The sequence below is a fragment of the Myxine glutinosa genome, chromosome 9, assembly GCF_964187855.1.
Source record: "Myxine glutinosa chromosome 9, kmMyxGlut1.1, whole genome shotgun sequence".
NCBI lineage: Eukaryota > Metazoa > Chordata > Myxini > Myxiniformes > Myxinidae > Myxine > Myxine glutinosa.
The window spans coordinates 111,645,666-111,671,047 of record NC_136269.1 but is presented as its reverse complement, the minus strand read 5'-3'; the positions used below and the strand labels follow the sequence as shown (position 1 = coordinate 111,671,047).

At 42.2% G+C, this 25,382-nt stretch overlaps 1 protein-coding gene across 1 annotated transcript in view; it reads left to right on the top strand.

Annotated features, from left to right (window-relative positions):
* The window catches only part of LOC137435088 (unconventional myosin-XVI), a 224,687-nt gene that overhangs the window by 61,323 nt on the left and 137,982 nt on the right, over positions 1 to 25,382 (top strand). Inside the window, exons 8-13 of the mRNA XM_078784703.1 lie at positions 187 to 313; positions 8,006 to 8,096; positions 16,310 to 16,427; positions 17,863 to 17,934; positions 18,055 to 18,268; positions 18,422 to 18,557. Of these exons, the coding sequence (XP_078640829.1) occupies positions 17,917 to 17,934; positions 18,055 to 18,268; positions 18,422 to 18,557 (368 nt within the window). The 5' untranslated portion in view covers positions 187 to 313; positions 8,006 to 8,096; positions 16,310 to 16,427; positions 17,863 to 17,916. The remainder of the gene's footprint in view (positions 1 to 186; positions 314 to 8,005; positions 8,097 to 16,309; positions 16,428 to 17,862; positions 17,935 to 18,054; positions 18,269 to 18,421; positions 18,558 to 25,382) is intronic.

The window sequence follows — 25,382 nt, the reverse complement described above, 5'->3', positions numbered from 1 at the left end:
GTGAAGAAGTTGGAATAAATTAAATATTGAGCTCATTTTGAATACCTTAGTTCCTGATTTAACTCATGTGTAGCTTGTACTACCACAGTATCATTATTATTTGACATCTGTGGCTTTAAAGATGAAGATATTTTCGGCATGTCTTTATCTGATTGTTCACGATCAGGTATGATGGTACTCTTACAGGGCGATTGACCACTTACCTACTGGAGAGGTCTCGAGTGTTGGCCAGTGAAGGACAGCCAACATTTCCCATCTTCTCTCTACTGAGTGCCACTGAAGGATTGGAGAAATTGGAGATGAGAAATGAAGGGTAAAATGGGGGGAGGGGGAGGGGATACCTCTCTTTAGGAATTCCTTGTAAGGGAACTCATGTTTATTTATTGCAAGCAGGACCTGAACACACCAATGCAGGTCTCTGTCTGTTTGTTTGTGTTTGCTCAAAACAGACTACGCTTTGTGCCATCGGCACTTGCGCAGAGCATTGTGCTTCAACAATGGGTTAGAAAGATAAAAAGAGGTGTACCATGAAAGTATTGCTTGTTTGGGGCGACAATATCTCTTGATGTGCAGAATATGGTGAAATTCACCGCAATTGAATATTTATATACGTAATAAATAGGTCACCACTTGCCAGTACAGTAATATCCAGATTTACGAACCTCCGATTTCCAAACTTTCAACCATATGAACTAAATTTATTGACACCAAAAATTGATTTACAACCTCAAGTCAAGTCAAGCCTGCTCCCAATTATCAGCAAAGTCATGGAATCCATCATTACTTTGGATATCAAGTCCTTCCTCTTCTCCAATGGCTTGATCTCTGATCATCAATTTGGATTCAGACCAGGTCATTCTACTCTGGACATGTTGCTTCTACTGTCTCAACAATGGATGGAGGTCCTCAATGCCAAACAGGAAATCAGAGCTGTCTCCCTTGATATATCACGTGCCTTTGATACGGTCTGGCACCCAGCTCCACTTACCAAACTCTCCTCCGATGGTATCAATGGAAATCTCCACGCTTGGCTTGCGGACTTCCTCTCTGGTCGTAGTCAACATGTGACCCTGAATGGATTTCTCTCATCACCCCTTCCTGTTCTGGCTGGAGTTCCCCGAGGTAGTGTTCTGGGCCCTGTGCTTTTTCTGGTCTTCATCAATGATCTCTCCGACTCTCTGGAAAATCCTCCCTATCTCTTTGCTGATGACTCCTCTCTCTGCCGCTCCATTCCTCATCCCTCAGATCGGCAGTCTGCAGCCTCCTCACTCTATGCAGACCTGGACAAAATCACACACTGGTCAAACAAGTGGAACATGTCTTTCAATCCTGACAAATCTCACATTCTTACTATGTCTCTCCAAAAAGACCGACTGCACAACCCTCCCATCTACTTTCTCAACAATCCTCTCCAAGAAGTTCTGTCACTTAAGCTTTTGGGTCTCACTATCTGCCATGATCTTTCCTGGGAAAACCACATTTCCAAGCTGGCCTCCAAAGCCAGTCGCCGACTGGGCATCCTCCATCGTGAGAAGTCCTTCCTTGGCACACCTGAGCTCCTCACCACATACAAGGCTTTCATCCGTAGCTCAATGGAATACTGCTCTCCCCTCTGGCTGGTGCTCCTGCCTCACACCTAGCTCGGCTTCACGCTGTTGAAACCAAAGCTTTCAGAATCATTGGAATCACCCGCGATGAAGCTGATTGTGAGGGCCTTTCACTCATTTACCGCAGGCAGGTTGGTGGTCTTTCTGTCTTCTACCGACTCCTATCCAGCCAAGCTCCCCCAGCTCTATCTGTGCTCTTTCCCCCAAATATTCCTACAGGTCGCACAAGATCTGCCAGCAACCCAATTCTGGTGAAATTGCCAAAATCAAGACTCTCTGCTCACCTTCACTCTTTCATTCCTCTTTTCTCCCGCCTCTGGAACAAACTCCGTCACTCTCTTAAATCCCACTCCTCCTTCCAGGTCTTTAAAACAGCTGTTCACCACCATCTCTTATCTTCCCCCATCCAAAACCTTGATCTTTTCTGCCCCCGTTAATTCACCCCAGATCCACTTTTTTGAAATAACAACTTATTTCCTGGAAGTCCTAGCAGTGTCCATGTGTTTTATACCTCTCCCACTCCCCTCCCTTCCCATGCCTCCTCCCCCCAAGCCCACTCCCTCCCACAGATCTCCTAATGTTCCTGTTCTCTGCTGTTGTACCTGTGTGCTTGCCTCTCTCTCCCCATCTTGTCTCCCGCTCCCTTTATTGTATGTTTGTGCTTTCGTTTTTTTTGTGATTAATGTTAGCTCTTATACGAGCCTCGATCTTGTATACAAAAACAAACAAACAAACAAAAAAAAGTCCCAACATTACGAACTTTTGCTCAACTTCAGTCAATTCAGTCTTCAACTACAAATTTAAAACACGACCTCATGATCTTTTGATCAAAATGGAGGGTTGAAAGAACCTTCTCAGGTGTCCACAAGCAGTTGGTTACGACAGTTTAGGGTGGTTACAGAGAGCAAGAGGTTGGGTACACACAATTTGGAAGCAAACCAATAATTGAGGCATACAATAAACTAATCGATACAATATATGGAATTTGAAGCTGGCACTTGGCTTTACAGGCTTGGTGCTCAGATGGGGACGTCAAATAGGCCAACTGATAATGAAGGAAAACAATATCAATTTGAACTGGGATCCATACCTTAATTTTGTTACAAGATGGTGTACATCGTGTTGTTATTACTTACCCCGACCATATTTCAGGTCTATTTGTCGATAGTGTATAAGGGGCTGTCACAGTTTTAAATCCGGTGTTATAATTTGTTGTGCTACTTAGGGCATGAATTGGGAATTTGACCAAGGTGCCCATGACAATTACCTACTTGATAAACGGAGCACTTTTTGATACACCACCCTGTCTCCTCTGCACATTTCCAACATTTTAATAATCTGTTTGAGAATCTAACCCAGACGAGACAGCAATTAAGGAGGCCTGGCAGAACTTGGTATTTTCACTCCAGTGTGGTTGAAGCTCGAGAAGGTTAATTTACTTGTCAGCAGTCCAGATTGATTCAATAAGTCCTTGAAATTCATTTCAAGCTGTTATTTTATGCAGAGTAAGAAGTCAGTAGGTAATGCATAATACTTGCTCCTTCAACATGTTTGAGTTGAGAGCTTGGGAAAAATAATTAATCCTGTGATATGAGAATAATTGCAATTTTGTGCTATGGTTCTGATTTGATTGGGCTTCATTTGCTTGAGAAAATGGATCTCCTTTTTCTAATCACTACATACAGTCATGGCCAAAAATATTGGCACCCTTGCACTTTTTTCAAATTTATTTTTCAAATAATCTTCCAGAAAATTGTTGGAATTAAAAAACATTTTGGTATCCACATATATATTTCTTTGGTTTGCAGTGGAACAAGAAAAAAAAGCTGAAAAAAATACGAAATCTTAGCTTATTCCACACAGAAATCCTAAAATGGCCCGGACAATATTAATAAAGCCTGCTTGGAGTTTGCAAAAAAAGCACCTAAAGGACTGTGAGAAACAATATTCTGCGGGCTTTCATGTGTCTTTCACTGAGGAGAGGCTTCCGTCTGGCCAATCTGCCATAAAGCCCAGATCGGTGGAGTGTTGCAGTGATGGTTGTCCTTCTGGAAATTTCTCCCATCTCCACACAGGATCTCTGGAGCTCAGCCAGAGTGACCATCGGGTTCTTAGTCACCTCTCTTACCAAGGCCCTTCTCCCCCGATTGCTCAGTTTGGCCAGGCGGCCAGCTCGAGGGAGAGTGCTGGTTGTTCCAAACTTCTTCCATTTAAGACTTATGGAGGCCACTGTGCTCTTGGGAACCTTCAATAAAAAATTTAAAAAAACACCTTTAGAGGCCATTCCCCCCCGCAAAGCGGGGGTTGGCCTTTTTCGGGCACTGTGGTTGTTGTTGTTTTTTTTGGTCCCCTTTTTGGAGCAATGTTTTACGGCCGGATGCCCTTCCTGCCGCCAACCCTGTTTGTCGCCTTTTACGACAAACAGGGAATTACCAGTGAACTGGTACTCAACTTGGGAACCTCCCCCTCCCCCCTCCCACCCCTCTCCTCTCCCATCCCTCCCCCTCCCCCCCTCCCCTCCCCCCCTCCCTCTCCCCCTCCCCCTTCTTCTCCCTCACGTTTATACATGGAATGCCGGGTACTTCCCCCCCCTCTTCTCTCCTCCCCCCCTCTCCTCCCCTCCACCCCCCCTCTCCTCCCCTCCCCCCCGTTCCCCTCCCCTCCTCTTCCCCCTCCCCTCCCCTCCCCCGCCCGGCATTGCCGGGCGGGGGAGGGGAGGGGAACGGGGGGGGGGGGGGGAGGGGAGGAGAGGGGGGGAGGGGAGGAGAGGGGGGTTGAGTTCCCAACTCTTGGGAACCTTCAATGCAGCAGATATATTTTTTGTAGGCTTTTCCAGATCTGTGCCTCGACACAATCCTGTCTCTGAGCTCTGCAGGCAGTTCCTTCGACCTCATGGCTTGATTTTTTGCTCTGATATGCATTGTCAGCTGTGAGACCTTATATAGACAGGTGTGTGCCTTTCCAAATCATGTCCAATCAATTGAATTTATCACAGGTGGACTCCAATCAAGGTGTAGAAACATCTCAAAGATGATCAAGAGAAATGGGAGGCACCTGAGCTAAATTTCAAGTGTCATAGCAAAGGGTATGAATACTTATGTCAATGTGATTTTTCAGTTTTTTCTTTTTAATAAATTTGCAAAACTTTCTAAAATCCTGTTTTCTCTTTGTCATTATGGGGGTATTGAGTATAGATTGATGAGGGAAAAAATAAATTTTAACGATTTCAGCATAAGGCTGCATCATAACAAAATGTAAAAAAGTGAAGGGGTCTGAATACTTTCTGAATGCACTCACTGTACAGTGGGTATCAAAAAAAAGGTAATCCGAATTCAAGGGGTTAATATGCAAAGGTTATTTAGTTTGACAATTTACATGTGGTTTACCAATTATGAGGAGATGCTTAGCTTTCCATTGATGCCTTTCATGCATCATTGATGTCACACATGATGAGTACATGTTCATTGAAAATGACAAGTTCAAATCGCATTTTTACAAGTTTGGATAATCTGTGCAAGACAGTTTTAAATGGACGCATTACTTGTCGACTGCCAAGTTGATTATGTAAAATTGTTAAGCTGGGTATTAAGCTGTTAAGCTGGGTTTAAGATGGGTATTTAAGATGGGCCGAGAGTGCATGGGTTTAGAGACAGTCGGAGTCATTGTAAAGATGGTTCAACTTACGACTGAACAGCGGACCTTTGTGGTTACAACCTTTCACCAAACTGGAAGTTTGCAGCGAACTCGTGATGCGTTCAGGGAACGTTTCCCAGAACGGGAGCCTCCAGCAGCCAAAACCATCTGTGCGAATGTTAGAAAATACCAAGAGCATGGCAATAGCCTCAGGGGAATTCTGGTAGGAGGCGCACTGGGCGATCGGAAATGAACATTGCAGCAGTAATGCAGCACGTTTTGGAGCATCCTAGGGATACCAGCGCAAGACGAAATTGGACGGGATTGCCTTAGGCAACATTCAACCGAATCACAAGACTGGACCTCCACCATCATCCATATCGGATTCACATCCGGCATCAACTTACGCCAGGGGATTTTGACAGGAGGCTGGTGCTTGCCGGATGGTTGATAGCACGTTGCGAAGCAGATATCAATTTCCTGCAGTATCTCCGTTATCGGCGACGAAGCTGCTTTCGCCATGGATGGCAAGGTCAATACCCATAATGTTCCTGAATATGCACCGACAGGACAACCCCCGGAATTTAATTTTGACACCAACATGAATCGACAATAGTGGACTGTTTGGTTGGGACTTTGTGGAAGTGGTCAGGTGATCAGACCATTTTTCTTTCAAAGGAATGTCAATGGTAACAGGTAGCTGCAGATGATCAATCATGAAGTTTTACCACAGCTGGAGGAGAACTTTGAGCGACAGGTTCGTGGTGTCTTCAGATATCTCTGGTGGGCCCAAGATGGCGCCCCAGCACATCCGCCAAGTTGGCTGCCAAGATCACCTGACCTCACACCATGTGATTATTTCCTTTGGGGACATTTAAAGAAAAAGGTGTTCGTAACTCCTCCCCGTGATCTTGACGAATTGCAGGGCCGTATTCAACATGAAGTGGATGCTTTGCGCAATGACCCGGCTATGGTGAGACGAGCAGTTCAGGGCATGCTCCGCTGCTGTGAGCTTTGTGTTGAAAGGGGAGGTGGACATGTTGAAGGTGTGGGTGCATAAAGGCCAATCATTCCTGAGAAAAGTTCACATCTGACGTTCATTTTGCACCAATTATCCTGACTTGCATCGATTAGCCAAACTTGTAAAAATGCGATTTGAACTTGTCATTTTCAATGAAAATGTACTCGGTCATGTGTGACAGCAATGATGCATGGAAGGTATCAATGGAAAGCTGAGGATCTCCTCTTAATTAGTAAACCACATGTAAATTGTCAAAATAAATAACCTTTGCATATTAACCCCTTGAATTCGGATTACCTTTTTTTTGATACGCACTGTACATTGGCTTTCATTATAAATATAGAAATAAACGAATATTTTTCACTGAACACCTTATAGGTATGGTTTTTCAAATCTCGTTTCATGTCTCTTCATGCCTTTTTCATTAACGAAGGGTGAAACTATCATGGAACACGGTAGAGCGCATACCTCCGCCAGGCTGAACAGTTTACGTTTTGTATCTACTGATAGGCCGGATCTGCATCCGGACCTGATCCAAAATCTAATCAGTTTGTTCTTGTCGCTTAATCAACTCATCCACCTAGTGCGGCCATAAATCGTCCACAATTTTTTGAAATATATATCGTGTTTGGCCCCATCTCTCAATGGTTGAGAATGATTTATGATTTTTAAAAAACCACTCATATTCGGATCCGGATCAAACCTTCTCCAAAATCGAATCAATTCATACTTGTCACACATCCAACCTGTCCACGAAGTTTCGTCCGAATGCACATTTAGAGGGTAGAGCATGAACAAAACCTCATTGGTTGGCATCCATGGGGTGGGGAGGGACTAAGGGAGGAAATTTGCCAATATTTCCCAGCTAAGTGAGGAGAGAAAATAATGTCATAAAGATAGCCTTCACGTCATAATGTGAAGTTACATCACTTCCTCCAAGCTCAGTGGCTATTTTTATGAAGTCAAGTTCGGCGTTGTCTCATATATTTGTATGCATGTGTGTGTGAGATTTTTGTTTCAGCTTCTCCACGCACGAGACTTAGACCTGTAGATAAAAACAAGAATGTATATTGCTTGAAATATTTGGTCATAGTGCATCTCTTTTAGTTTAATGGGACCCGATTGCCCATTGTTATGAGACTCACTGCCATTTTATCCGTCTCGTATCTTTACAAGGCACATGCTCATTCTAAATGTATAACTAGAACGGCACTCAGTGGAGAGCATACCTCTGCCTGGTTGGCCATTTCACTCAATGGTGAAGAATCACTTTAAAATTCTACTCGATGGAGTAGATCTTCACCTACTAGATTCTACTGGATCTCCGGATCTTCACCAAAATCGAATTGATTCTCCCTTGTCACACACACAACCGGTCCAACAAGTTTCATCCAAATCCATCGACAACTTTTTGAGATATCCTGCTAGGTATCGTTTTTGGCCCCATCTCCCAATGGTGAAGAATCACTTAAAAAATTCTAGTAGCCGGATCCGAATACGGATCTTCACGAAAATCTAATCATTTCATCCTTGTCACATACTCTACATCTCTGCCAAATTTCGTCCGAATCCGTCCACAACTTGTTGAGATATTTTGTTCACAAATGGACAAACAGACAGACAGACAGGGGTGAAAACATTACCTCCATCCACCTTTGATGGCGGAGGTAATAACTGTTTGCTATAAACCAGGCTAGTGTGCTGATGCAGTTATGTCAAATCGCCACCCACCTTGTCTTGGCAGCAACTCGGAGAACTGTTGGAGCAGTCAGGCCTCACATGTAGGCCTAGCAGATATTGTAATGTCTTTGCGAGCTCTCGGACTCTCTGCTGAGGTATGTCACTCTATTGTTTTCATTGTCTATGCTTATATGTGTAGTTTTTGCAAAAATAATTTGGAACTATTTGATTTACGGATTTCTTTGTTGTTTTGGTATATTACTTTTATTAATTTCATTAATCTCTAATTGCTACATAATGGGTAGATTATAAACATTAAAGCTGGCTGGGGTACATCTGTTTGAAATGGTATACTAGTGGAGATAGAGAGTACCTTTTGCACTATGCTCGAATATATATATTGTTGTTTGCAAAATATAGTTTAATTCTGTGATTCGTGCCTAATAATGCAAGACACATTATGCTGAAATCAGGTTGTTCCAACTCGTTAAAGCTATTAAAACTTGTTGGAGTACATACAGTATGGTGTGCTCACAAGTGGCTTGAAAGAGAATTGGAGGAGATAGTTGTTAATGAGTGCATATTGGACTAGAATTCAAATCTAAATTTAAGCTGCTGTGGTTGCATCATTTCTGAGGCCTAGCTGTGCCACCAATGCAGTCAGTGCCCCTGCGTATTAGAGCAGGAATTTGTAATTTGGCCTGGGTGCTGATGATATCTTGCCTCCTCTTTCTGAAACACATGGTGAGATATTTCCTGTCCATGAACTAATGCTGTCAGAGGAAACGCCCTGTTTAACATCCATCGGAGGGATGGTGCACACATTGATACCTCACCCTGCGTGGGGAACACCAGGATGACTGTGTCTGTAGGTGGATCGAGATTCAAACCCAGGCTTAACAGCACAGAGGTGAGGGTGTGTACTTCTAGGCTATCCTTTCAGAACCAGAGGGGATAGTAAAGGGATTTTAGTGAGAGGATATGTATGGGCCATGATGACCAAGGAGGGGATGGAGCAATGAGTCGATATTTCATTCATTTTTATGTTTGTAATATGTTACCAACTTTGGGACCTGAACTTCAGGTTATTTTACTCACCCCGTGGCCATAGGCCGGGTGCGTGAGTATCGCGATGATCTCGTCTGTATGTTTTTCTGATTGTCAGAACAATAACTGGACAGCAATTGTGGCTAGAATGCCAAGGTTGGCACAAAGCTTCTTCTTGGGATTGTCTCAGAGGAGTTCAAATTTGAGCTCACAAGGATTCAAATATAATTCAGTGCAGGACTCTATTGGCTCATACCATGGCCATAGGCTGACGCATGAGTTGCGATAATCGCATATTATTGTACAATATGAAGTCCTATGCCAAACTTTGAGCTGCTCATATTGTCCAGTTATCCTGCTGACAAACAAACAAACATGTTTATCGCAATACTCACACGTCGAGCAGAGACAGGAAGCACATTAAAAGAGTACGTAGACACAAAGAGCTCAAGAGACTCGAGCTGAGAGGGAGAGGCAACTTTCACAGATAAAGTGATCTATTCAGACCAACAGCACCTGTGACAAAGGAACAGAAAGAGCTGACACCAACCAGAGAAAGAAAATCAAAGTCAGAAGCAGAGTGAACTAGAATGGCACTCGGTGGAGTGCATATACCTGTCTGGCTGAACAATTTACGTTTCTTTTCCCAATGATAGGCCACATCTGGATCCGGACATTAACCAAAATCTAATTTGCCTGTTATTGTCACCTACCCAACTCATCCACCAAGTTTCGGCTGAATCCGTCCACAATGTTTTGGGATATGCTATATATCGTTTTTGGCCCTACGTCTCAGGTACAATGGTGAAGAATAAAGAGGGGGAAGGGGGGGCGGGGGAGAGAGGAAACCACACAAGCACAACAACAGTAGAGAACAGGGACATCGGGAAATCTGTGGAAGGGAGAGGGCTGGGGGAGGAGAAGGGAGAGTTACACGATATAAAGCAAATGAACGCTCCTAGGAATTTCAGGGCAGAAGTTGGAGATTGAAAAAGGTGGATTTGGGGTGTTTTAATGGGGTTAGAAAAGATCAAGGTTTTAGATGGGGGAGATAAGAGATGACAGTGAACAGCTGTTTTAAAGACCTGGAGGGAGGAGAGGGATTGAAGAGAGTGAGGGAGTTTGTTCCAGAGGCGGGCGAAAAGAGAAATGAAAGAGTGAAGGTGAGCAGAGAGTCTTGATTTTGGTAGTTTCACCAGAAGAGGGTTGCTGGCAGATCTTGTGCGACCTGCAGGAATATTTGGGGGACAGAGCACAGACAGAACAGGGGGAGTGAGTCGGTAGAAGACAGAAAGACAACCAACCTGCCTTCGGTCAGCGAGTGAAAGGCCCTCAGAATCAGCTTCATCATGGGAGATACCAATGATTATGAATACCTTGGTTTCAACTGTGTGAAGCCGAGCTAGGTGTGAGGCAGGAGCACCAGCCCAGATGGGGGAGCAGTATTCCATTGAGCTGCAGATGAAAGCTTTGTATGTGGTGAGGAGCTCAGGTGTGCCAAGGATGGACTTCGCACGACGGAGGATGCCCAGTCAGCGACTGGCTTTGGAGGCCAGCTTGGAAATGTGGTTTTCCCAGGAAATATCATGGCAGATAGTGACACCCAAAAGCATGAGTGACGAACTTCTTTGAGAGGATTGTTAAGAAAATACAGACTTGGCATTTAATATGGAATTTTTTTTGTGGGGGTGAACTTACTTTCCAAGATGACTTAGAACCAAAAGTTCATTGGAATTATGTTGAAATTATTCTAGATTTTGTTAATGTGACCTTTAAAAGAAACAAAAACCACATTTGACATTTCGAAGCAAATAAACTCATATCAAACTCAATTCACGGACAGTACTGTGTTAAACTTCTGTGCGTTTTCCAGAAGTATCTCTTTATTTTGCACATTAGCCGAATTTTTTTTTAAACAAAAACAAAAGTTAAATTACGACTGGGATTACCGACAGTAAAATTACAGTTCAGTACTTCGTGTAACCCCCATGAGCATTCAGGAGAGCACGTACATGTTGAGGCATATTGTTCACGAGATTTGCCAAGGTTTGGACGGGAATCGCTTGCCATGCAGTTACAATTGCCTGCTGCAATTCACGCACAGAGGCAGGCTGCTGGTCCAAGTTGTCGATTTGACGCATTAATTCTGCCCACAAGTTCTCTATCGGATTCATAGCCGGGGACATGGCAGGCCACTCCATATGCTCTACACCACGGTCAGCAAGAAAGTGTTGGATCATGCGAGCACGATGAGGCCGTGCATTATCATCTTGGAAGACAAAGTTTCCTCGAAAGGCTGCACGAACAAATGGAAGCAATGTTTCTTCCAGAATGGCCCTGTGCTTGAAATGGTTCAGGTTTCCATTCAGAACAACCAGGTCAGTTTTGCCCCCTGCATGAAAAGCAGCCCAAACGGTCACCCCACCACCTCCAGCTTGGACTCTTGGTACTATACAATCTTCGTTGTAGGCTTCATGCACTTGTCTGCGCACTCGGACGCGGCCATATTGATGATAGACCAGAAATCTAGACATGTCACTGAAGATCACGTGATTCCAGTGTCCTGGCTGCCATTGACGGTGCTCTCTGGCCCACTGCAATCGGCGTTGGCGGTGTTGTCTGGTCAGACGTGGCTTTCTCAGGGGACACCTGGCACTATAGCCTGCTTGAACCAGTCGTTGGTTGACTAGCCTTCTGGATACAGGCACATTTGTCAGTTGATGCCACTCAGCCCGAAGCCGATTAGCTGACTTGGTACGGCCATTGCGGACTAACCAGTGCAGCTGGCGATCATCCCTCCTTATGGTTCTGCGGGGACGTCCTGACCTCGGTATTGGAGAAGGGACACCCCTCTGAGCATTTCGTTTCAGGATCTTTGACACCTGACCTTGAGTGATGCCATACTGCCGAGCAATAGCACGCTGTTTCATGCCGGAATTTCGTAAAGCCACCACTAAATGACAAAGAGCATTGTCGAGTTGATGGACCATCTCCAGGGGAAGCGGCAATAACTTTTGTAGACGTGCAGCAGTTGTTTTCCACTAATACAGAACGCAACAACCCTTATATCCCCGATTGTGAAGCCAATCGTCAAATGTACCTGTCCGTAAATTTTGTCACGCCACCTGTGATATAATCCTGTTATTGACTTCTTGCTGCGACAGACAATCAGTGACATGGTTCTTTTAACAAAGAAATCACCGAAGCATAAAAGAAACTCACCAGATTGATATACCGAGTTCAGAAAGTAAACCCAAGTCAAGAAAAATAAAATATTCCATATTAAATGCCAAGTCTGTATATGCGAGGGTTGTCCAGACGGTCTTTTCGGAGAGACATAGTGAGAGTGTGAGATTTGTCAGGATTGAAAGACAAGTTCCACTTGTTTGACCAGTTTCTGATTTTGTCCAGTCTGCAGAGAGTGAAGAGGCTACAGCCTGCCAATCTGAGGGTTGAGATATGGAGCAGCATGGAGTGGAGTCATCAGCAAAGAGATAGAAAGGATTTTCCAGAGAGACGGAGAGATCATTAATGAAGACCAAAAAAAGGACAGGGTCCAGAACACTGCCCTGAGGAACTCCAGCCTGGACAGGAAGGGGAGATGAGAGAATTCCATTCAGGTCCACACTTTTACTGTGACCGGAGAGGAAGTCCGTAAGCCATGTGTGGAGGTTTCCATGGATACCATAGGAGGAGAGTTTGGTGAGCAGGGCAGGGTGCCAGACCATATTGAAGGCACGAGATATGTCAAGAGAGACAGCTCTGATTTCCTGTTTGGCATTGAGGACCTCCATCCATTGTTGAGACAGCAGAAACAGCATGTCCAGAGTAGAGTGACCTGGTCTGAATCCAAATTGATGATCCGAGATCAAGCCCTTGGAGAAGAGAAAGGATTTTATGTCAGAAGCGATGATGGATTCCATGACCTTGCTGATTATTGGGAGCAGGGTGATTGGGCTGTTGTTGCAAGGATCCGTTTTTGCACCTTTTTATGGAAAGCGCTAATGTTAGCTGATTTCCAAGGAGAAGGCAGATGACCTTGAGCAAAAGAGAGGCTGAAGTGAGCAGAGAGAGGGTGAGATAGAGCAGCAGAGCAGGATTTTAGGACCCGTGGGCTGATGCCCTCAGGCATTCAGCTTTTTCACGTGCAGTGTTAGCTGTGTAGCCATTTTTGAGGTAAGGGAGGGAATGGAAGGGGAACCAACACCAGAAACAGATTTGAGCAGATGCCACCAGGATTTGGAGGAGGGTGACAGGTTTGAGAGTTCAGTCTTAAGAGTAGAGAGATATTGTTTCCTGGCTCTCCTGAGGATATACACTCTCTTGGCTCTCCTGAGGATAGACTTTGACCTTTTGACTTCAAAAAATAGTTGGTTTCCCTATTCACTGAGGCACTATGCAATTGCTGTGTAATTTAAAGTCTATCAGATGAAAAAAGGAGAATTTTAGAAATCCGACCTCAAGATGACCTTGGACCTCAAAATCAATAGGATTCTCAGTTGTGACTACCTTTATAACTTGGTAAAGCTTCATGACGATTGGTTTAGAATTTTTACCTGTAGGCGATTGGGAGATAAATGAAAAATCACTCATAGAGCGACAATTGGCAAAAGAGAACAAAGTAGAATGGCACTCATAGAGCATCCTTTTGACCTTAAAAAAAAAATTGCTGGTTGAATTCAGTGACCTGATATGCAAATCATCCTCAAATTTTAAGTTAATCGGATGAAAATTGACAATTTCAGAAATTTGACCTATGTTGACCTTTTGACAGAAACTTTTGGCCTATGTTGACCTCAAATATAATTGGTGGTTGAATTGATCACTGGACATCTAGGACATCTAGGATCACTGTGACTAGGTTCCAAGCTAACTAGCTGATATGAAGATACTATTCAAATTTCAAGTCAGTCAGATGAATATTGAGGATTTTAGGGATTTGAAAAGGTTGTTGACCTTTGGCCATGTTGATATTTTGGCCTGTGATGATTTCAAAAATAGACTGTGGTTGAATTCAGTTAGCTGATATGAAAATCATATTTAAATTTCAAGTCAATCCGATGAAAATTGAGGATTTTAGAGATTTGTATAGGTTGTTGATATTTGGCCTATGTTGACCTTTTGGCCTATGCTGATCTAAAAAATAGTTGGTTGTTGATTTCAGTTACTGATATGCAAATGCTATTCAAATTTCAAGTCAATCGGATGAAAATTGAGGATTTTAGAAATTTCGCCTATGTTGACCTTTTGGCCGATGTTGACCAAAAATATAATTGGTGGTTGAATTCAGTGACCAGATATGCAAATGCTCTTCAAATTTCAAGTAAATCGGATGAAAATTTAAATTTTAGAAAATTGACAAAGTTGACCTTTGTTGTTTGGTTGACCTTTGGCCTATGTTGACTTATTGACCTTTTGACCCCAAAAACAATATGCTTCTTGCTTATGACCAACTCTATCATTTGGTGACACTTTTTTTTTCTTTTTTTTTTGGATACAAAGTCGAGGCTCGTGTAAGAGCTAACACGTTAAACACAAAAAACATATAAACGGACACATGAAACATATAATAAAGGGAGCAGGAGACAAGAGGGGGAGAGAGAGCGAAGCACACAAGCACAACAACAGTAAAGAACAGGGACATCGGTAGATCTGTGGCAGGGGAACGGGGGGGGGGGGTGGGGGGTGGGATGGGGTACACGGTATAAAACAAATGGACGGTACTAGGGATTTCAAGAAAGAAGTCGAGGATTGGAAGTGATGGATTTGGGGTGTTTTAACGGGGGTAGAAAAGATCAAGGTATCTTCAAGCTTCTGGATGGGGGAAGATAAAATTGAGGGTTTAGAGATTTGAATAGGTTGTTGATATTTGGCCTATGTTGACCTTTTGGCCTATGCTGATCTAAAAAATAGTTGGTTGTTGATTTCAGTTACTGATATGCAAATGCTATTCAAATTTCAAGTCAATCGGATGAAATTTGAGGATTTTAGAAATTTCGCCTATGTTGACCTTTTGGGGGTGGGGAGTTTGAAATTTTTGGGGAGTTTTTGGGGGTGGGAAGAGATGGTGGTGAACAGCTGTTTTAAAGCAATCCCACCTGGGGGGAGGAGTGGGATTGAAAAGAGTCTGGGAGTTTATTCCCGAGGCAGGAAAAAAGAGGAATGAAAGAGTTAATGTGAGCAGGGAGTCTTGATTTTTGCAATTTCACCAGAAGAGGGTTGCTGGCAGATCTTGTGCATCCTGAAGGAATATTTGGGGGACAGAGCACAGACAGAGCAGGGAGTGCAAGACCAGAGAGGAGTCGGTAGGAGACAGAAAGACCACCAACCTGCCTGCGGTGAGCGAGTGAAAGGCCCTCGGAATCAGCTTCACCACGGGAGATTCCAATGTTGATATAAACCTGTGAACATCCAGGTGATTATTGCACATTGTTCCTTTTGGGCAATAGTGCATGCTATGTCTGCCCTGTGGAGAGAACTCTTTCTCTCAGATTTCAGACTTTCTCAGCTTCATGATGATTTGTTGAAAATTGTGACCTGTCGGTGACTGACAAACAGACAAACAGACAGAATAACGCACAAGACCAACCGATATACTTGAAAAATCTTTGATTTTACAAGTAACAAACAGACATATAGGGGTGAAAACTTAAGCCCTGTCCACCTTTGGTGGCGGAGCTAATGAGTGCAGAGCAATGAGTGATACTTTTAAAGAGGTACGCCCAAAGGACAAATATTGATTACACTCTAACTTAGGTGTCTTTTCCCAATCCTTTGGGTGAGGGGGGGTTGGGGGGGGGGGTGGAGGGGTGGAAAGGGGGGAGGCTGGGGAAGGAAATGGGGTGTGTGATATGAGGCCAAACTTATTTTGCACCCATAACCTGCACATGGGTATCCTGAGCATCGTTACAGAAGTTGAGAGAAATTAGCCAAGCAGTTTTTGGTCTTGAAGTCAGAGGCCATTCGTAATAAAATCAAACATTAATACCCAAAATCAACAAATTAAAATACTGCATTAGAAACTATAACTGCAAGTAGTAATAAGAGAATGAGCAGAATGCAAGAAATGTGCTATCTGTACATACTGTGAGTATGCATGCAGGTGGTTACTTTATTTCTAAAAAATTTATTATCATACATCAAATCACAAAATCATCTTAGAAGAGAAACGTAGTGGTGTGACTCAGCACCTCCTTCGAGTGCATTATAGTTTTTTGTGATGACCTAACCGAAACAGTATTGCTCATTGGTTGCACCTGCCAGTCTTATTTCTTTTTCAATCCTCTTTCTCCCTTTATTCCCACGTTTGACTTTCCCAAAGGATGAATCTTCTCTCCTCAGTTTGCTCCGCGGCATTTGGCTCTTAACGAAAATCCGGTTCCAAAAGGTTGACCCCCCTGAAACCAGTCGAGTTTCCAGCCCACAGCTTCTAGAGCAGGGTGAGTATGTAAACATTGTGCTTTTGATTAAAAAATAACCACTTTCACATAGGAATAACCAGTTACACACAACATGTAGAGAGAAAAAAAAATAAACAAATTTTGGCACTTAATGACCTTCATCAAGTTTTTTTTCACAGCAAGGAGAAAGATTTCCGTTTGCAAATAATTTCGTGGTTTTGTGTAATTTGATGTTAAGCAGAAAATTCCTCTCACAAATGCCCAATTGAAGGAAAAATTAGGCCATTTTTCATTCTCAGCACATCCTTTACTTTACTAAGCAAACGGAAGCCTCTCCTCAGTGAAAGACACATGAAAGCCCGCTTGGAGTTTGCAAAAAAGCACCTAAAGGACTCTCAGACTGTGAGAAACAAGATGCTGTGGTCTGATGAAACCAATATTGAACTGTTTGGCTTCCGTCTGGCCAATCTGCCATAAAGCCCAGATCGGTGGAGTGTTGCAGTGATGGTTGTCCTTCTGGAAGTTTCTCCCATCTCCACACAGGATCTCTGGAGCTCAGCCAGAGTGACCATCGGGTTCTTGATCACCTCTCTTACCAAGGCCCTTCTCCCCCGATTGCTCAGTTTGGCCCGGCGGCCAGCTCTAGGAAGAGTCCTGGTTGTTCCAAACTTCTTCCATTTATGAATTATGGAGGCCACTGTGCTCTTGGGAACCTTCAATGCAGCAGAATTTTTTTTTGTAGGCTTCCCCAGATCTGTGCCTCAACACAATCCTGTCTCTGAGCTCTGCAGGCAGTTCCTTCGACCTCATGGCTAGTTTTTGCTCTGATATGCATCGTCAGCTGTGAGACCTTATATAGACAGGTGTGTGCCTTTCCAAATCATGTCCGATCAATTGAATTTACCACAGGTGGACTCCAATCAAGGTGTAGAAACATCTCAAAGATGATCAAGAGAAATGGGAGGCACCTGAGCTAAATTTCAAGTGTCATAGCAAAGGGTATGAATACTTATGTCAATGTGATATTTCAGTTTTTTCTTTTTAATAAATTTGCAAAACTTTCTAAAATCCTGATTTCTCTTTGTCATTCTGGGGTATTGAGTGTAGATTGATGAGGGAAAAAATGAATTTAAACGATTTCAGCATAAGGCTGCAACATAACAAAATGTGAAAAAAGTGAAGGGGTCTGAATACTTTCTGAATGCACTGTATATATACATTTATATATATATATATATATATATATATATATATATATATATATATATATATATATATATATATGTATATATAGACTGGTATTAATTATCGTGATTTGCATCATCTCCTCCATCTCCACCAAACCTTGCTCCTACACACAGTGACCCTTCCTTTCCTCCCTTCTCATTTTGCGCATGCATAGACTTACTTCGTATTTCTCTTTGTCGAGAAAATGATGCTTGTATTATATATATACTTGTCTACTTCCAACCAGCTGCAGCTGCCTTACTCGTTCCATCTGCACACCTGGAGTCAGCACTTACCACTGATGTCACTTGTTCGACAGGTAAATCCTTCATTATGTCATGTTTTTTCCATCCAAACACATCACTGCATAATTGCTCAGTCAGATCTACATTGCGTATTACACCACTGGACCCTTACATTATCGGAAATTTCACCACAGAACTCCATCCTGTGCCATTGTCCACGACTGTCAACTCGATGGCTCTGTTCACGCATGACCCTCCCTGGCCCGGTGACCCTCCATTCGCCTTTCGTTGGATTGGAGACCATCTCGTGCTTCTTTTCCCTACCTGTAATCCACCCATCACCTCCCTCATTGGCTCAGTGTTCCCTGTATCATCTGATGAAAGAGAGACTCAGTGTTACACCATCAGGTGTGTTATTAGCCTGTAGATTGTGTGGTCCAGTGGGTAGGTCACCACAAAATGTTGGATACATTTTATGTAGTTTCGCTATAATTTCATTGCTTGTCCTTGATTCCATCGCTTTCATTTTTCAATCGTCTACGACCACCTTCTCAACCATAGGTGACAAGGCATACCGTAGAGTACAAGCTCTGACGGCCACAGCCTGGAGAGATCAACTGGCGTGTTCTCTTTATGCCCGCACTTTTGGACTACTCATTCAGCTAGCCAACCTTGCCCTTCGGTCATTGAGCTCCACGTAAGATTTGCACCATATAATGTAAAAGGTTCATCAGATCTTCCACAACCAGCAAATCTCACTTTCCATTTTCACCACACATCACGAGTTTCACCCCTTCAACTACAAAGCATCTGTACTAATTGCAATATGTATGTATGAAGCTAATGTGTAATCGTAACTTCCCTTTTTAATTGTGAAGTTTCAGAATCATTGGAATCTCCTGCGATGTAGTCAACTCCGAGGGCCTTTCACTCACTCACCGCAGGCAGGTTGGTGGTCTTTCTGTCTTCTACCGACTCCTCTCCGGCCTTGCTCCCCCAGCTCTCTCTGTGCTCTGTCCCCCCAATATTCCTTCAGGTCGCACAAGATCTGCCTGCAACCCTCTTATGGTTAAACTGCCAAAGTCTAGGCTCTCTGCTCACCTTCACTCTTTCATTCCCCTTTTCTCTCACCTCTGGAACAAACTCCCCCACTCCCTTCAATCCCACTCCTCCCTCCAGGTCTTTAAAACAGCTGTTCACCACCATCTCTTATCTTCCCCCATCGAAAACCTTGATCTTTTCTACCCCCGGTAATTCACCCCAGAGTCCTTGCAGTGTTCATATGTTTTATTCCTCTCCCACCTCCCCCCAAGTCCTCCCGATGTCCCTGCTCTCAAATGTTGTGTTTGTGTCCTTCCCCCTCTCTCCCCATCTTGTCTGCCGCTCCCCTTGTTTTTTGTGTTTTGTGTGTCGGTTTGTCTTTTTGTGTGATTAATGTTAGCTCTTTCACGAGCCTCGATCTTGTATACAAAAAAAAAAAAAGTTCCTTACAATTTAGCATCCACTCAATGTCCTTTTTATGGTATGCTTGTTGTAAAGCAGATCCAAAATTCTTCATGAGTCACACGTGACTGTTGGTTTGCATAATTTCTGTAATTGTGGCTATGCCACTACTGCAGTGCTCCCCATAGATTAAAGCAGTACTCAATGATTTGGCCATCGTATTGGCTCACAATGGCCTACTCTTGTTATGAAAGGTACTGTATATTCTCTTTGCACTTGTAAGCAAATGCTATCAAGTGGGACAAGCAGCTTAACATCTCCTCTGAATGTGCAACATACTCATTGATGCCACACCTTTCCTGTGAAGCAGCAGGATGGCAATAATTGATAGGTTAGACCAGGAACATAATGTGGACTAAACAGCTCATAGGTGAGTGTGCTGTGTCTGAGCGATCCTGCGAACGACTCACTTTCTGTGATTTTACTCTTATTGCTTTTTAATTGTACGTTTTGACTTCTAATGCATATTTTATATTGGGTATGCATTATTTTTCATAATAATATCGATATTATGATTATCTATATTATGACACCTTCAGTAAATGCTATGTTGCATTCAGCGCATTGACTATAGGAAGCTGCATGGAGTTCATAGAGAGGCTTACTTCTGGCATGTGTGAGCAAACTTAGTACTTTTAAAGTAAGAAGCCTTTTTTACCCAAAGAAAAACTCGACTCATTTGATAACAGCATACTTGATGTTGATGCCATTTATAACACCCATTTAAAAATTTGGTGCAGTGGGAAATAATTTGGAAAATGTTTGACACATTTTATATATGTAAGTAATTGTAATTATCTAAAAAATAATGACAGTAGAAATATGAAGTGGAGTAAAGGGCTTGGGAATTTTGAGGATAAATTATTATTGTTTATCTTTGAGAAAGGAAGTTTTTACAGCTAAAAGTGAGAACTTCACAAGGCAAATTTCAGAAGTAGACCAGCAACGCACATGGGTGAACCAGAACGACACTTGGTAGAGCGCATAACTCCGCCAGGCAGAACAGTTTACGTTTTGTATCCCACTGATAGGCCCGATATGCATCCAGACCTCAGCCAAAATCTACTCAGCTTGTTATTTTAAAAATCTGCTCCAAATCTACCCATCGCTCAATTTTTCCAATGCAGAATCTCAGACTGCTTGGTCTTCCAAGATGTTCTTTCATCATAATGGTAAAACTGCATCGAAGGTATGCACCTGATATTTGATTAGTGTCCTTGACAGACTTGTTTTCGGATTGTGACCCAATTAAGAATTGTGACCTAATTATCACAAACTTCCACAAACTTTAAGCATTACTTAGCAAAAAAATCACCGTTTTGTTCAAAATTTCTAGAATTTTCCTCCGATTTTCATGATGCTGAATTTTATGGATATATTGTAAATGGGGACACATTTTCTTAATTTACACTCTATCCCTCTATCCGTAAACGTTGAAGATCAAGGTTATATGGCGGTCTAAAAGGAATATGGCCATCATTGGATCGCGGGCGCCCAGGGGAGTTGGTGGGCTTACCCTAGGTGATCGCGTTGTGATCACAGATATCTAGTTAACTGTTGCAGCATCAAATTGTAACAATTAAATTAACCTAAGTCAGACATCAATTAAATCAATCAATTAAAGAGATTGTATGGAGTGTTTGTATCAGATGACCACAGTATGTAAGGATTTTATAACATTGCTCACTTATGGATGAATATTGATTTAATGATTCTTGGATCAGACCTTGATTTGGAAATCCAGGGATAAGTTGCAGTTTTTGGCTTTTTAACCCTTGGATGCAATGATTAGGCCTCGGAGGCCCACAAGGTTTTTTTTGTTGCAAAAACAATGCTGTAAAAAAATTTTTGGGAATGAGCCTCATTTTCACCAACTTTCATGTTGTTACAGAAAATTCAGTGACATAAAAAAAATTCATTCAGGCTCGTGGGAAAATCTTCATTCTTCACTTATAACCCGAAAATCCGACACGAATGCAGGCCTGGGGCCTTCGAGGCCCCGCATAAATGTTGTTGTACTACATTTTCACCGACTTTCATGTTGTTACAGAAAATTCAGTGACATTAAAAAAATTCATTCAGGCTCATGGGAAAATCTTCATTCTTCACTTATAACCCGAAAATCCGACACGAATGCAGGCCTGGGGCCTTCGAGGCCCCGCATAAATGTTGTTGTACTACTGTGATATCATTATTTTCTTGATATGAGCCTCATTATATGCTCCTCTAACTTGGTTACAAATAATTCAGTGACAAAAATATGAAAATAAAAAAACTTTACACGAATAAATTTGTGGGGCCTCCGAGGCCTAATTGGCTGCATAGGTGTAGGATTTTTGACAGTTGTGGACATGTATTCTAAATAAAAGGATTAGTGAATCATATTTTTTTGAGCAAATACTCCGACATGAGCCTCAACCTTTTAGAGAAAAAAAAGTTGCAAAACCAAGAGCAAAATTATTGTTTTTGCAAAAAAAAAAAAAAAGATTCATTACTTGTATGGGATTCTTCCAACTAATAGGATCAATGATTCACATTTTCTGAGCAAATACACATCCATGAGCATCGACCTGGATTGAAAAAGGATATGAAAGAAAAAAATCTATAAAAAATAAAAAATAAAAAAACCATGAATACATCCTTTGGGCCTCCGAGGCCCAATGGCTGTGTGTATGTAGGATTTTTGACGCCTGCATCTAAGAGCTAAGGAAGTCATGCTTGAGGTCTCAGTTAAAAAATAGTTAAGAGTTTGTTGTTTTGAGTCACTCTCTCTGATTTAGACCCACATTGTAACAGTAACCCATGAATAAAACTGAACGTTGGCATCACATTCACAAGCTCGGGGGTAAACACTGTGATGTTGTCAACCCACTTGCAAATAGTATTTTAGAATTCAGCCAGGCACTTGAATCTTGACAAAATATTTCTTTTTTATGCAAACTTATTATGAGTCACCATGATATCCAACATTTCTTCCACTGTGCACTTTTGTATAAAACGTTTACAAGTATCCAGATAATCAATTCTTACAGTGTGTATGAATGTTTCAACAGGAAATCTCCCACAGAGTTAATACTCGTTTCACTCCTACTTTGCAATGCTCTTGTGGAGAGTGTCACATTGTGACATTTTCATAAGGAATAAGGATCCTTGATTATCATCTATTAATTCCTGTTTGACTCATTGTTGGAGCCAACTCAACTCAATACCCATTGAAATGACTCAACTTCTGATGGAATATGAAAAAGTGACAAAGGCAATGTGGATGTCACATGTTAGAATAGCAAGATAAGTTGGTTGTTTTATTCAAATTCTCAGGTATAAAAACTGATTTGATGATGACATACACCTTATATATGTTGTTTCAAAATCGTAAAGAGTCCAAACTCAAAATGTAAGATGACTTTCCCTGATTTGGAAAAAATGTGACAAATTCACTATGAATACAAATACTTCTCCACACTACTCTGTCTATTACTATAAACTAGCCGAAACCCGTGGAACATCCATGGAAGGGAGGATGTGGTGTATGGATAGAGTGTACCATTATGGATGGCATAGGGGATTTGCTTGTCCGAGTAAGAGTTAGGAAGTATGGCTGTACGTGATAAACAAAGAGCGCGGTTGAAATAAATTATGGTAAACCCACCTGATGAGGTTAGCATACACCGCGATCGACGACACCGGCACAAATGCATGCTCAGGATTGTCCACTCAGTGGACGGCTTGCTGTCGCCTTCGACTGTCCAATCAGCGGACGGCTTGCTTCGCCTTCACCCAGCAGACGCCAATAAGATGGCGTCGTATCGGCAGTTAATCGGATGCTTTTGGGCCCCAACGTCGGCTAATTCAGATTTTTCGAGTATGGCTGTACGTGATAAACAAAGAGCGCGGTTCGTAGATGGTAAATCCATTAGTGCCGTGGGAATCGGGTCACTGGGTGCGGCGTAAAAGGGATAACAAAGTCGAGTCCTTTCGCTATTATTATATAGATACTTCTACATGGGCATAATCATTGACATCACTGCAGACATGAGCTGTTTGCACACAGACTGTGCTGTGCATCCAACGTTGTCATGCTGATGCACTGTAGGTGAGACAAAGTGTCCTTCCAGCAGGTCCGATGGCAGCCCATTGGCCATTGCCTCTGTTGTTGGCTGGGTGAATAATGCAGCAGTTGGATCTAAATCTTGTCTGGATGGTGTTTTTGATACCCAAAGTATCTCGGCTGGGTTTGCTTTGTCACAGATTCACTGGTGCTATGTTTATATAAGTTGCACTGGTGCTATGTTTTATAAGTCAATGAGGATGGAAAATGAAGTGAAACATGAAAAAACAAGGATATTTATAACACGTAGTTGTTGCTGCTCCTGTAGTCGTGGCTGTGGTTGTTGTCATTTGTGCGCTCCTTCCATGTACTTATATATATTTTTTCTATTGCTTCAAGAAGTACTGTAATCTATATATAATTTTGTGTGTTCCTTCCATGCCCTTCTAAAGGGTTCCTGCTGTTGTAGCATACCAAATGTTGCCATTGGAACTGCTGCATTAATGCTTGCAAGAGGTCGTGCTTCTTCTTCTTCTGCTCTTCTTCTTCTTCTTCAATACCGAACAGACAGGCTTTTAAAACAAGCATATACCTATAATTAAACGGACACAAGTTTTAAGCAATGAAGGCGCTTCGATATTTGGCTATGCCCATCCGTTATAAATGAAGAAGAACCTTTCTGACCACCATGTTTAATTCTAAAGGATAATTCTAAAGTGTAATTCTAAAGGGTTCTAAAGGGTAATTCTAAGTGGTTTTAAGTGGTAATTTTAAAGGGTAATTCCAACGGGTTCTAAAGGGTAATCCTAAAGGGTAATCCTAAAGGGTAATTCCAAAGAGTGATCCTAAAGGGTAATTATAAAGGATAATTCTAAAGGTAATTCTAAAGGATAATTCTAAACATGTAAACATGTAAATTCTAAACATTCTAAACGGTAATTGTAAAGGTTTCTGTAGGGTAATTACAAAGAGTAATTCTAAAAGGTAATTCTAAATGGTAATTCCAAAGGGTAATTCTAAATGGGACTAAAGGGTAATTCTAAAGGGTAATCCTAAAGGGTAATTCCAAAGAGTGATCCTAAAGGGTAATTATAAAGGATAATTCTAAAGGTAATTCTGAAGGATAATTCTAGAGGTAATTCTAAAGGATAATTCTAAAGGTAATTCTAAAGGGTAATTCTAAAGGGTAATTCTAAAGGGTAATTCTAAAGAGTAATTCTGCCCATTGAAAGGGGGGTAAAATGGAGGTTTTGCCCCAAATATTGTTATTTAATTCCAAAAATGTATTCTCAGAAACCAACAACCGGAAGTAAACCAAATTGTTCATGCATCATCGTGACCATGCCCGAACCTTCATTTGTGCTCCCCATGGCTATACATATATCCCCTGGAAAGGGGGCCATGGGCCCCATCCCCAAATCCCTCATTTTCACTAAAACATATTTCCTCACAAACTACATGACCTATATGGAGCAAATTTGGTAAGATACATCAGAACATTAAGTTCTCTTGGGATTATGCTCCCCATCTGGATCCATTCCCTATAAGAGGCTGAAAAAGGGGGTTTCACCTCATTCAGGGAATTTATTTTAAAATCTTTCAGAAACCATGGGGAAATAACCATCAGTCCCCCACAGGGAACTTTTTTATTATTCTAATAATAAAAAGAATTTCTTTTTTATGTAATAATTTAATAAATTAATATTTTTAGCTCACCTAGAAGGAAGTTCAGGGGAGCTTCGGCGATGGCACATCGTCCGTCCTTCAGTCCGTCTGTAAACACTTGCAACTACTTCTCCGAAACCACTGAAGGGATTGTGACCAAACTTCGCACAAATGATATTTGTTGTGTTGTGACTAAAGGTTGTTCACGGCATTAAGAAAATCGAAGTCTAACGGGATCTACGGGGGGTCAAAGTAGGTCCAGGTTTGACCCCCCAAAATAGGAATTTGCTTTTTGCTCTGAAACTA